Source organism: Coregonus clupeaformis, unplaced genomic scaffold, assembly GCF_020615455.1.
Source record: "Coregonus clupeaformis isolate EN_2021a unplaced genomic scaffold, ASM2061545v1 scaf0095, whole genome shotgun sequence".
Taxonomy (NCBI): domain Eukaryota; kingdom Metazoa; phylum Chordata; class Actinopteri; order Salmoniformes; family Salmonidae; genus Coregonus; species Coregonus clupeaformis.
The window spans coordinates 562,501-575,673 of record NW_025533550.1 but is presented as its reverse complement, the minus strand read 5'-3'; the positions used below and the strand labels follow the sequence as shown (position 1 = coordinate 575,673).

At 48.3% G+C, this 13,173-nt stretch overlaps 1 protein-coding gene across 4 annotated transcripts in view; it reads right to left on the bottom strand.

The window, feature by feature from the left end:
- The window catches only part of grin2bb (glutamate receptor, ionotropic, N-methyl D-aspartate 2B, genome duplicate b), a 141,314-nt gene that overhangs the window by 10,489 nt on the left and 117,652 nt on the right, over positions 1-13,173 (bottom strand). For all 4 annotated transcript variants that reach the window (XM_045213272.1, XM_045213275.1, XM_045213274.1 and 1 more), the window contains one exon: positions 10,430-10,617. In XM_045213272.1, the coding sequence (XP_045069207.1) occupies positions 10,430-10,617 (188 nt within the window). The remainder of the gene's footprint in view (positions 1-10,429; positions 10,618-13,173) is intronic.

The following is a 13,173-nucleotide window of genomic DNA, read 5'->3' as shown; positions in this document are numbered from 1 at the left end:
TTTTCCCCTTGTTTCTCACTTGGTTATTGCGTCCTGTCTATGTGTCTCCTGCTTTGTCCCACCGTATCAGTCCTAGTAAGTTATTCAAAGTTATCTTTAGTTTGTTTTTCTCCCCTCGGGGAGTTGTTTTGTTTTGCCTACTGTTTTGGAACATTAAATCTACTTACCTGGAGTATTGCCTGGGGTGTTTCATTTGGGTCCTACAACATCTCCTCTGTGGCTAAGGGGTAGTACCCCCAGCTCTACACATTTGAGACCGGAGTTCTAGCCCGGCTTGTGACAGAATAACCAAGTCAATCATGGACCCAGAAACACTCAGTTCCCAGGACCTGTTGGCGGTGATCATTCGTCATGAGGCTTCTTTCCAGCGCCATGAAGCCGTTCTCAGCCGACAAGAGGAGCTGATGGCTAGACATTCTCAACTCCTGGCCGAAATGATGAGTTCCCTTCACCAGCTCTTTGAACGCCTCCTTGGTTCTCCCCCCTTCCCCCCGGTCACCTCCCAGTGACGACAGGCCTTCTCGGTTGGCGGAGCCCCGACTACCACCTCCCAAGCCCTTTTCTGGGGATCCAAGCTCTTGTCAGGGTTTCCTCACCCAATGCTCCCTCACCTTCGAGCTCCAACCCTCAAGTTTTCCCACAGACCGTTCCAAGATTGCCTACCTCATTACCCTTCTTTCAGACAAGGCGCTCGCCTGGGCCTCTGCGGTGTGGCAGTCCCAGGAGGCCTGTTGTGACTCCCACGCTGCATTTGTAGAAGAGTTCAAGCGGGTGTTCGATCATCCTGTCAGTGGGCGGGAGGCTTCCAAGCGCCTACTGTCTCTCCGTCAGGGCCCCCGAAGCACGGCAGATTTTGCCATTGAGTTCCGAACCATAGCAGCAAGGAGCGGATGGAATGATGAAGCGCTGAGGGTCTGCTTTCAGGGAGGGTTATCTGAGCCCCTTCAAGATGAGTTAGCCACCCGTGAACCAGCTGAAGATCTCGAGTCCCTCATAGCCTTGGCCATCCGCCTGGACAATCGTCTAAGAGAGCGGAGAACGGCTCGCCGTCAGGTGTCTCAGTCCCAAGTTCCTCTGAGCAGCTCTGTTTCTCCTGTTTGGACTCCGTCATTCAGAGCTGCCCCGGCTCCTGAACTGCCCCAGGATTCCCCGGAGAGCATGCAGTTAGGCCGTTCCAGGCTTTCTTCCAACGAAAGGGAACGTCGCATGAGGGAGCGTCGGTGCCTCTACTGCGGGGTTGCCGGCCACTTCCGCTCCACTTGCCCCGAGCTTTCGGGAAACGCCTGTCCCCGCCCAGCTACAGGAGGGTTGTGATGGGGAAAATTAGAGCTCCTCCTACTAACGCGGTCCTAGCTATTCCAGCCACTCTGTCCTGGGAGGGCCACCAGCATCGGGTCCAGGCTATGATCGATTCCGGTGCCGCAGGTGATTTTATGGATGTAACCTTGGCTAAGGAACTTAAGATCCCTACCCAACTACTTCCTCAACCCCAGGCAGTTACAGCCTTAGATGGCAGACCTCTGGAACCAGGAAAAGTTACTGAGGCGACTCAGTCCCTGCGACTTACCATCTCTCAACACCAGCAGGAGGAGACCTTCTATCTCATTGACTCTCCCGAGTATCCTATTATCCTGGGTCACCCTTGGCTATGCAGACATAATCCCCAGATCGACTGGCCTACTGGCACCATTCTTAGCTGGGGTCCCACTTGCCAACTCACCTGCATGCTTCAGAGTTCCTCAGCCCCTAGTACCCAGTTTCAAGAGTCTGTTGACGTCTCCCGAGTCCCCAGTGTTTACCATCGGTTCAAAGCAGTGTTCAGCAAGGCCCGGGCTACTGCCTTACCGCCTCATCGCACTTATGACTGTGCCATTGATCTACTCCCTGGGTGCTGCCCTCCTAGAGGTCGGATCTTTTCCTTGTCCTCCCCGAGCACGCAGCTATGGACACCTACATTAAGGAGTCCTTGGCAGCCGGCCTCATCTATGCCTCTACTTCCCCGGCTGGGGCGGGCTTCTTTTTGTTGAAAAGAAAGACGGGGTCTGAGGCCTTGTATTGATTACCGGGGACTCAACAAGATCACGGTTCGGAATCGATACCCTCTTCCTCTCATGGCCACTGCTTTTGAGCTGCTTCAAGGGGCTTCCATTTTTACTAAGCTGGATCTCCGCAATGCTTACCATCTCGTGCGGATCCGGCCAGGAGACGAATGGAAGACGGCGTTCAACACGCCCACGGGACACTATGAATATCGGGTGATGCCGTTCGGGCTCACCAATGCCCCCGCAGTATTCCAAGCCCTGATTAATGATGTTCTCCGGGATATGCTTAATCTGTTCGTCTTCGTGTACCTGGACGATATCCTCATCTTCTCGAGGTCACTGAAGGAGCATGAGGGGCATGTTAGCCGGGTTCTCCAGAGGCTCCTTGACAATCACCTCTACGTTAAGCCTGAGAAGTGTGAATTTCATGTTTCTCAGACTCAGTTTCTCGGGTTTATTGTCACTCCCGGGCACCTAGAGATGGATCCCAAGAAGGTCAAGGCGGTCCACGATTGGCCCACACCTGCCACGGTCAAGGAGGTTCAACGGTTCATTGGCTTTTCTAACTTCTATCGGAAGTTCATCAAGAATTTCAGCTCGGTGGTAGCCCCCTTGACGACGCTTACCAAGGGAGGAGGGACCAAGATTCACTGGGGTCCGGAAGCAGCAGGGGCCTTCGAGGATCTCAAGCGCCGCTTCACTTCTGCTCCGATTCTGGTGACCCCTGACCCAGAGAGACCTTTCGTGGTGGAGGTGGACGCCTCAGAGGTGGGGGTGGGAGCCGTCCTGTCACAGAGGGGTGCGGATGGGAGATTACACCCTTGTGCCTTCATGTCTCGCCGCCTGTCTGAGGCCGAGCGCAACTACCACGTGGGGGATCTAGAGTTGCTTGCGGTTAAACCGGCCTTGGAAGAGTGGCGCCATTGGCTTGAGGGGGCTCAGCACCCTTTCCAGGTTCTCACAGACCACAAGAACCTGGAATATCTCCAACAGGCTAAGCGGATGAACCCTCGGCAAGCACGATGGTCCCTTTTCTTTAATCGATTCCAGTTCATCCTGACTTACCGACCTGGCACCAAGAACGTCAAGCCGGATGCTCTGTCTCGAGTCTATTCTCCCGAGGTACAAGAGAAGCCCTTGGCATCGATTATTCCGAGGTCTAGGATCGTCGCACCTCTTCAGTGGGAACTAGAAAGAGGGGTACGAGAAGCTCTTGCCCATGAGCCCGATCCAGGCGGTGGTCCTGCCGGTCGCCTGTTCGTTCCTCTCTCGGTTCGGGCCCGCGTCTTGCAGTGGGGTCATGAGTCGCCCTTGACATGCCATCCTGGCAGTGCTCGCACACTGGAGTTCCTCCGACGGCGGTTTTGGTGGCCGTCCATCAAGAAGGACGTGCAGGTCTTTGTTGAGGCCTGCCCTGTGTGCAACCAGGGAAAGTCGACACGCCAGCGACCCCAGGGACTGCTCCATCCCTTACCTGTTCCTCGAAGGCCATGGTCACACCTTTCTCTGGACTTTGTTACGGGACTTCCTCTATCCCAGGGCAACACCGTCATCCTGGTGGTGGTAGACCGTTTCTCTAAGGCTGCCCGGTTTATTCCCCTGCCCAAGCTGCCCTCGGCTAAGGAGACTGCGGAGCTCCTCATGAACCATGTCTTCCGGATATTTGGCATTCCCCTGGACGTGGTCTCTGACCGAGGTCCCCAATTCTCGTCCCGGTTTTGGGGGCCTTCTGCAGGCTTATTGGGGCCACAGCCAGCCTATCGTCAGGATTCCATCCAGAGTCTAATGGCCAAACGGAACGGATTAATCAGGATCTGGAGACCACCCTGCGGTGTATGGCGGCCAGTAATCCCACGTCTTGGGCCACCTATATTATTTGGGCTGAATATGCCCACAACACCCTCCAGTCCTCAGCCACCGGATTGTCCCCCTTCGAATGCCAGTTCGGTTACAACCCTCCTTTGTTTCCAGAGGAAGAGGCGCAAGTTGGTGTTCCATCGGCCCAGCGCTTTGTCCAACGCTGTAGGCGGACCTGGAAGAAGGCCAGGTGTACCCTCCTTCGGACCTCCCAGAGATACCAAAGTCAGGCTAATCGCCACCGCCCGGGACGGCCCCTAGTTTCCGAGCTGGTCAGAGAGTTTGGTTGGCCACTAAGAACTTGCCCCTCCGGGTCGAATCCAAGAAGCTTTCCCAGAGATACATCGGCCCTTTCCGCATTTCTAGAAAGGTTAACCCTGTGTCGTATCGTTTAGTTCTGCCTCGCTCCCTTAGAGTTAACCCCACTTTCCATGTTTCACTCCTTAAACCTGTCTTGTCTTCTCCTTTTGCCCCCCTCACAGACCCCCGCCACCTCCCAGGATCATAGACGGCCAGCCAGCCTACACAGTCCGCCGGATACTGGACTCCCGGAGGGTCCAGAACTCTCTGCAGTATCTGGTGGACTGGGAGGGCTACGGGCCAGAGGAGCGCTCCTGGGTTCCGGCCAGGGACATCCTGGACCCAGGGTTGATCCGAGATTTTCGCACCCTGGGGCCAGGGTGTTCTGGAAGGAACGTCAGGAGTCGTTCCTAGAGGAGGGGGTCCTGTCAGCTTCCTGCTTCCCCTGTTTGTCTCCTGGCCTCTAGAGGTCAGCTGTGTTCCCCCTTTGCCTTAGTTTTTCCTCATGTGTCCTAATTAGCTTATCTATGTCACCTGTGCCTTGTTTCCCCTTGAGTATTTTAGCTGTGTGTTTTCCCCTTGTTTCTCACTTGGTTATTGCGTCCTGTCTATGTGTCTCCTGCTTTGTCCCACCGTATCAGTCCTAGTAAGTTATTCAAAGTTATCTTTAGTTTGTTTTTCTCCCCTCGGGGAGTTGTTTTGTTTTGCCTACTGTTTTGGAACATTAAATCTACTTACCTGGAGTATTGCCTGGGGTGTTTCATTTGGGTCCTACAACATCTCCTCTGTGGCTAAGGGGTAGTACCCCCAGCTCTACACATTTGAGACCGGAGTTCTAGCCCGGCTTGTGACAGTGGTGATCCTAACTGACCTAAGACAGGGAGTTTTTACTAGGATTAAATGTCAGGAATTGTGAAAAACTGAGTTTAAATGTATTTGGCTAAGGTGTATGTAAACTTCCAACTTCAACTGTAGGTGCTGAAAGGTGAGGTATTTGAGGATGAATATCAGGCATGAGTGCTGAGGGATACAGTGAAGAGGGATACAGTGAAGTGCGATACAGTAGAGGGATACAGTGCAGTGGACTGGAATGAACATTGTGAGACACTGATTAAGTTGCTTCTGATGTCTTTGTCCTTGACTGTTATTGTGACTGTGTGTGTGTGTGTGGCCATTACAGCTGTGTGTGTGAGCACAGTCAGTGCAGGAGTGAACAACAAGGTTCCTGGTGTGTGCAACACACGCATGTCATGTTGTGTTATGTCCCCCCAACATAACAGCTAATCACAGCTAATCTTCATTAATCATTGATTATGCAAGTCGCTCGTTATCTGGTCTTGATGTGGGAAACAACAGCCTCATGGGACTTCTGCTAGTCCTTGGGGTCCGGGAGGAAGTACACACAGTCATGTGATCGCCGGTCCCACCGTAAAATATGTCCCCATAGAATTGGTGCCGAGGGAGATTCGGGGAGGACATGTCCAGTGAGATTTGTTTGATGTGAGCCACCAGAGTCTGTATCTTACCAAAGGGGATTTCCCACTCCCCTAGTGCTTGTGTAACTAACAGTGTGCTAACTCACTCGCTGCCTGGACGGTAGCAGATTGTGCCTGCCTGGTTGTTAAGACTTCCTGTTAAAGTAGGCCACAGTGACAGACGTGAAGGAAGCTCAGCAGGTTGTGTCAAGTTGACTTTGAGCTCCTCAGATGTAGGAAGGCAGTCTTTATTCTTTTTTAACCCCAATTTCGATCTTGTCTCATCGCTGCAGCTCCCCAACGAGCTCAGGAGGCGAAGGTCGAGTCGTACGTCCTCCGAAACATGACCCACCAAACTGCGCTTCTTAACACCCGTTCACTTAACCCGGAAGCCAGCTGCACCAATGTGTCGGAGGAAACACTGTTCAACTGAGGTCAGCCTGCAGTCGCCCGGCCCGCCACAAGGAGTCGCTAGAGTGCGATGAGCCAAGTAAAGCCCCCCGGCCAAACCCTCCCCTAACCTGGACGATGCTGGGCCAATTGTGTGCCACCCTATGGGACTCCCGATCACGGCCGGTTGTGATACAGCCCGGGATTGAACCCGGGTCTGTAGTGACACCTCGAGCACTGCGATGCAGTGCCTTAGACCACTGCACCACTCGGGAGGCCCGGACATGCAGTCTTTGGGTTGACCTCAATACTCCTCCACCTACCCCTGCACAAGACCTGGTTGAAATATAGACTTGAGCTGTTCTTGTTTCAGTTGGTCCTGTAGAATAGAATCAATGGAGAAGTCCAAAAAGTGTCCTACTTAATTAAAGCTATTCACTTCTGTATGTGTTCCATGTACAGATGTAGGATCTTAATTTGATCACTCTTTTGTTGCTGAAATGCAGATGAGCAGATGAGATTAGTGATATACATAAATTCACTGAAAACCCACACTAACACACGCTTATATTAACAGTATTTCATGTAGCCTACTTTTGTCCAGCTAATATCCTAACCACCGATCAAGCAACATTATGGACTAAACGTTCAAATCCTATTTCTGCAGGATGATTTTGCTACGACAATACTGGCCAAATTAAGATCCTACATCTGTATGTCCTAGACCTATACCCCCACCAGACCTACCCCCACCCCACCAGACCTACACCCCACCAGACCTAAACCCCACCAGACCTACACCCCACCAGACCTCCACCCCACTAGACCCACACCCCACCAGACCTCCACCCCACCAGACCTACACCCCACCAGACCTCCACCCCACTAGACCCACACCCCACCAGACCTACCCCCACCAGACATAAGCATGCCCACACTTGATGCTATTTGAATCCACTCCAGATGCACCAGAGGCTGCCACTTGGAACTAGGACACTATTCTTGGCCCCTCTGTCATCACATGACGCACACACACACATGCACACACACGATACATGCATACATACAACCACACACACTTACACACGCATGACACACACGACTCACACACACACACACACACACACACACGAGACAAACATACATCACGTAACCATGTTGTATGTATTATAACAGGGGATGACACCTGAACAGACATCCAGTGAGGGTGAACTCTGAGCTCTGTACTCGTTTATATAAAGTATGTTCTGACAGCGCGTTAAGGTGTGAATGAAATGAACGTGTGACCACATATATTTGGCAGTAGATATCGGACCTGGGTTCAAATACTACTTGAAATCTTTCAAATACTTTGAGTGGTTTCTCTAGCCTGCCTAGAGTTCCTGCTGAGGCGGGGTTTAGTTTTGAGGATATTCTATTGGTCCATTAGGCCAGCCAAGCTTAATCAATCACAGGTAAAGTATTTAAAATTATTTCAAATAGTATTTGAACCCAGGTCTGGTACATACTGTAGAGATGTATGCTACTGTATGTGAGGCTCACTTTCAGTGGTGAACCAAATCCCTAGCCTCTTGTATCAAGAGACTATCAACTGTCTGAAACAATCTGGACCATATCCCTCTCACACTGTTATGACCTCTCATACATTATAAAAACTGGGACATGCTATGATAGAAAATGCCTAGTGCATTCAAGCCATTGTTGTGTACTGCCCATGTCCATGTATAGACACTGAGTGTACAAAACATTAAGAACACCTAACTAATATTCCTTTTGCGCTCAGAACAGCCTCAATTCGTCGGTGCATGGACTCGACAAGGTGTCGAAAGCGTTCCACAGGGATGCTGGGCCATGTTGACTCCAATGCTTCCCACAGTTGTGTCAAGTTGGCTGGATGTCCTTTGGGTGGTGGACCATTGTTGATACACACAACAAACTGTTGAGCGTGAAAAACCCAGCAGCGTTGCAGTTCTTGACACACTCAAACCGGTGTCTTGCCCATTCACCCTCTGAATGGCACACATACACAATCCATGTCTCAATTGTCTCAAGGTTTAAAAATCCTTCCTTAACCTGTTCCTTCATCTACACTGATTGAAGTGCATTTAACAAGTGACATCAATAAGGGATCATAGCTTTCACCTGGATTCATCTGGTCAGTCTATGTTATGGAAAGAGCAGGTGTTCTTAATATTTTGTACACTCAATATATAGAATGTTTCTCTGAAGGCAGTGAGGTGATCATCCAGGTATCTCGTCAAGACTTCTCAGTGTTTCTACTGTACATGCTGTGGACCATAGACTCTAGATAGGACACATTGAACAGTTTATATACAGTTGAAGTCGGAAGTTTACATACACCTTAGTCAAATACATTTAAACTCAGTTTTTCACAATTCCTAATGTTTAATCCTAGTAAAAATTCCCTGTCTTAGATCAGTTAGGATCACCACTTTATTTTAAGAATGTGAAATGTCAGAATAATAGTAGAGAGAATGATTTATTTCAGCTTTTATTTATTTCATCACATTCCCAGTGGGTCAGAAGTTTACATACACTCAATTAGTTTTTGGTAGCATTGCCTTTAAATTGTTTAACTTGGGTTTGTGTAGCCTTCCACAAACTTCCCACAATAAGTTGGGTGAATTTTGGCCCATTCCTCCTGACAGAGCTGGTGTAACTGAGTCAGGTTTGTAGGCCTCCTTGCTCGCACACGCTTTTTCAGTTCTGCCCACACATTTTCTATAGGATTGAGGTCAGGTCTTTGTGATGGCCACTCCAATACCTTGACTTTGTTGTCCTTAAGCCATTTTGCCACAACTTTGGAAGTATGCTTGGGGCCATTGTCCATTTGGAAGACCCATTTACGAGCAAGCTTTAACTTCCTGACTGATGTCTTGAGAAGTTGCTTCAATATATCCACATAATTTTCCTTCCTCATGATGCCATCGATTTTGTGAAGTGCACCAGTCCCTCCTGCAGCAAAGCACCCCCACAGCATGATGCTGCCACCCCCGTGCTTCACGGTTGGGATGGTGTTCTTCGGCTTGCAAGCAACCCCCTTTTTCCTCCAGACATAACGATGGTCATTATGGCCAAACAGTTCTATTTTTGTTTCATCAGACCAGAGGACATTTCTCCAAAAAGTACAATCTTTGTCCCAATGTGCAGTTGCAAACCGTAGTCTGGCTTTTTTATGGCGGTTTTGGAGCAGTGGCTTCTTACTTGCTGAGCGGCCTTTCAGGTTATGTCGATATAGGACTCGTTTTACTGTGGATATAGATACTTTTGTACCTGTTTCCTCCAGCATCTTCACAAGGTCCTTTGCTGTTGTTCTGGGATTGATTTACACTTTTCGCACCAAAGTACGTTCATCTCTAGGAGACAGAACACGTCTCCTTCCTGAGCGGTATGATGGCTGCGTGGTCCCATGGTGTTTATACTTGCGTACTATTGTTTGTACAGATGAACGTGGTACCTTCAGGCGTTTGGAAATTGCTCCCAAGGATGAAGCAGACTTGTCTACAATTCTTTTTCTGAGGTCTTGGTTGATTTATTTTGATTTTCCCATGAAGTCAAGCAAAGGCACTGAGTTTGAAGGTAGGCCTTGAAATACATCCACAGGTACACTTCCAATTGACTGAAATGATGTCAATTAGCCTATCAGAAGCTTCTAAAGCCATGACATAATTTTCTGGAATTTTCCAAGCTGTTTAAAGGCACAGACAACTTAGTGTATGTAAAGTTCTGGCCCACTGGAATTGTGATACAGTGAATTATAAGTGAAATAATCTGTCTGTAAACAATTGTTGGAAAGATTACTTGTGTCATGCACAAAGTAGATGTCCTAACCGACATGCCAAAACTATAGTTTGTTAACAAGAAATTTGTGGAGTGGTTGAAAAATGAGTTTTAATGACTCCAACCTAAGTGTATGTAAACTTCCGACTTCAACTGTATATAATATGTACAGGCCAATGGAACTAAGCAGTGCAATTAAGACTGTGGTATCCAGCATCCAGTGTTCGAATCCTGGGATTCGACAATGCAATTGGGAGATGAACTAACAACCAGAAGGAAGCTGGTTTAAGATCCCATGTACCATCTCCTGCCATTGTGCCCTTGAGCTAGGCACTTGCTACTAAAATGTGTAGCTGCAGGGGTGCTGCTCTGTGGTTGGCTGAACCTGTGCTCCTACCCAAAATGTGTGTGTTGTGTGTTTGTGTGTTGTCTTGGGGAGTGGGGAGGGGATGAGGGAGCGGAGCAGATGAAGAATTTCTATCTCTGCAGATGGACTAATACATTACTATTCTATATTCTATATTCTACCGTAGGACTACAATTGCATGTCAGTTGGAGCTTTACCGTCGCCGAACAGCATGAGGATGGCCAGGTCCACTGCTCTCTTCCAGCCAGAGTCCTTCTGGATGGCGATGCCGTAACCGGTGGTGGCGAACACCTTCCCGCTGCCGATGGTCACAAGCTTACAGCCCTCGTCCCTCCCGGCCATGTAGTTCAACACAGCGGCATCGTAGATGAAGGCATCCAATTTACTGAGCAGGAGAAGGGAAGGAGATAGTGGAGGATAGTTAGTGGTCAGTATTGGTCAGGCAAAGTGTTAGCAATTGTAGATATTGGTTATGTGCAGGGCTAGGAGTTCTTTCCTGATCATATGACTGAACCAGTAAAACTACAGGCCCTGGTTATAGCCTGTACATGCTCTGGAGTTTTCCTGTTGAGGTCGCATTATCAGGAAAAAACTGCAGGGCCTAGTAATAAGAGATATAATGAACAAAAATATAAACGCAACATTCAATAATTTCAAAGATTTTACTGAGTTACAGTTCATATGAGGAAATCAGTCAATTAAAATAAATTCATTAGGCCCTATTCTATGGATTTCACATGACTGGGAATACAGATACAGTGGGGAAAAAAGTATTTAGTCAGCCACCAATTGTGCAAGTTCTCCCACTTAAAAAGATGAGAGAGGCCTGTAATTTTCATCATAGGTACACGTCAACTATGACAGACAAATTGAGATTTTTTTTCTCCAGAGAATCACATTCTAGGATTTTTTATGAATTTATTTGCAAATTATGGTGGAAAATAAGTATTTGGTCACCTACAAACAAGCAAGATTTCTGGCTCTCACAGACCTGTAACAACTTCTTTAAGAGGCTCCTCTGTCCTCCACTCGTTACCTGTATTAATGGCACCTGTTTGAACTTGTTATCAGTATAAAAGACACCTGTCCACAACCTCAAACAGTCACACTCCAAACTCCACTATGGCCAAGACCAAAGAGCTGTCAAAGGACACCAGAAACAAAATTGTAGACCTGCACCAGGCTGGGAAGACTGAATCTGCAATAGGTAAGCAGCTTGGTTTGAAGAAATTAACTGTGGGAGCAATTATTAGGAAATGGAAGACATACAAGACCACTGATAATCTCCCTCGATCTGGGGCTCCACGCAAGATCTCACCCCGTGGGGTCAAAATGATCACAAGAACGGTGAGCAAAAATCCCAGAACCACACGGGGGGACCTAGTGAATGACCTGCAGAGAGCTGGGACCAAAGTAACAAAGCCTACCATCAGTAACACACTACGCCGCCAGGGACTCAAATCCTGCAGTGCCAGACGTGTCCCCCTGCTTAAGCCAGTACATGTCCAGGCCCGTCTGAAGTTTGCTAGAGTGCATTTGGATGATCCAGAAGAGAATTGGGAGAATGTCATATGGTCAGATGAAACCAAAATATAACTTTTTGGTAAAAACTCAACTCGTCGTGTTTGGAGGACAAAGAATGCTGAGTTGCATCCAAAGAACACCATACCTACTGTGAAGCATGGGGGTGGAAACATCATGTTTTGGGGCTGTTTTTCTGCAAAGGGACCAGGACGACTGATCCGTGTAAAGGAAATAATGAATGGGGCCATGTATCGTGAGATTTTGAGTGAAAACCTCCTTCCATCAGCAAGGGCATTGAAGATGAAACGTGGCTGGGTCTTTCAGCATGACAATGATCCCAAACACACCGCCCGGGCAACGAAGGAGTGGCTTCGTAAGAAGCATTTCAAGGTCCTGGAGTGGCCTAGCCAGTCTCCAGATCTCAACCCCATAGAAAATCTTTGGAGGGAGTTGAAAGTCCGTGTTGCCCAGCGACAGCCCCCAAAACATCACTGCTCTAGAGGAGATCTGCATGGAGGAATGGGCCAAAATACCAGCAACAGTGTGTGAAAACCTTGTGAAGACTTACAGAAAACGTTTGACCTGTGTCATTGCCAACAAAGTATTGAGAAACTTTTGTTATTGACCAAATACTTGTTTTCCACCATAATTTGCAAATAAATTCATTAAAAATCCTACAATGTGATTTTCTGGATTTTTTTTCCTCATTTTGTCTGTCATAGTTGATGTGTACCTATGATGAAAATTACAGGCCTCTCTCATCTTTTTAAGTGGGAGAACTTGCACAATTGGTGGCTGACTAAATACTTTTTTTCCCCACTGTATGCATCTGTTGGTCAAAGATACTTAAAAAAAAATGGGCCTCACAATGGGCCTCAGGATCTCGTCACGGTATTTCTGTGCATTCAAATTGCCATCAATAAAATTCAATTGTGTTCGTTGTCCATAGCTAACGCCTGCCCATACCATAACCCCACCGCCACCATGGGGCACTCTGTTCACAACGTAGACATCAGCAAACTGCTCGCCCACACAACGTCATACACGTGGACTGTTGTTGTGAGGCCAGTTGGACATACTGCCAAATTCTCTAAAACGACGTTAAAGGCGGCTTATGGCAGAAAAATGAACATTTAATTATCTGGCAACAGCTCTGGTGGACATTCCTGCAGTCAGCATGCCAATTGCACGCTCCCTCAAAACTTGAGACATCTTTGGCATTGTGTTGTGTGACAAAACTGCACATTTTAGAGTGGCCTTTTATTTTCCCCAGCACAAGGTGCACCTGTGTAATGATCATAATCAGCTTCTTGATATGCCACAGCTGTCAGGTGGATGGATTATCTTGGCAAAGGAGAAATGCTCACTAAGCTTTTTGTGCATATGGAACATTTCTGGGATATTTTATTTCAGCTCA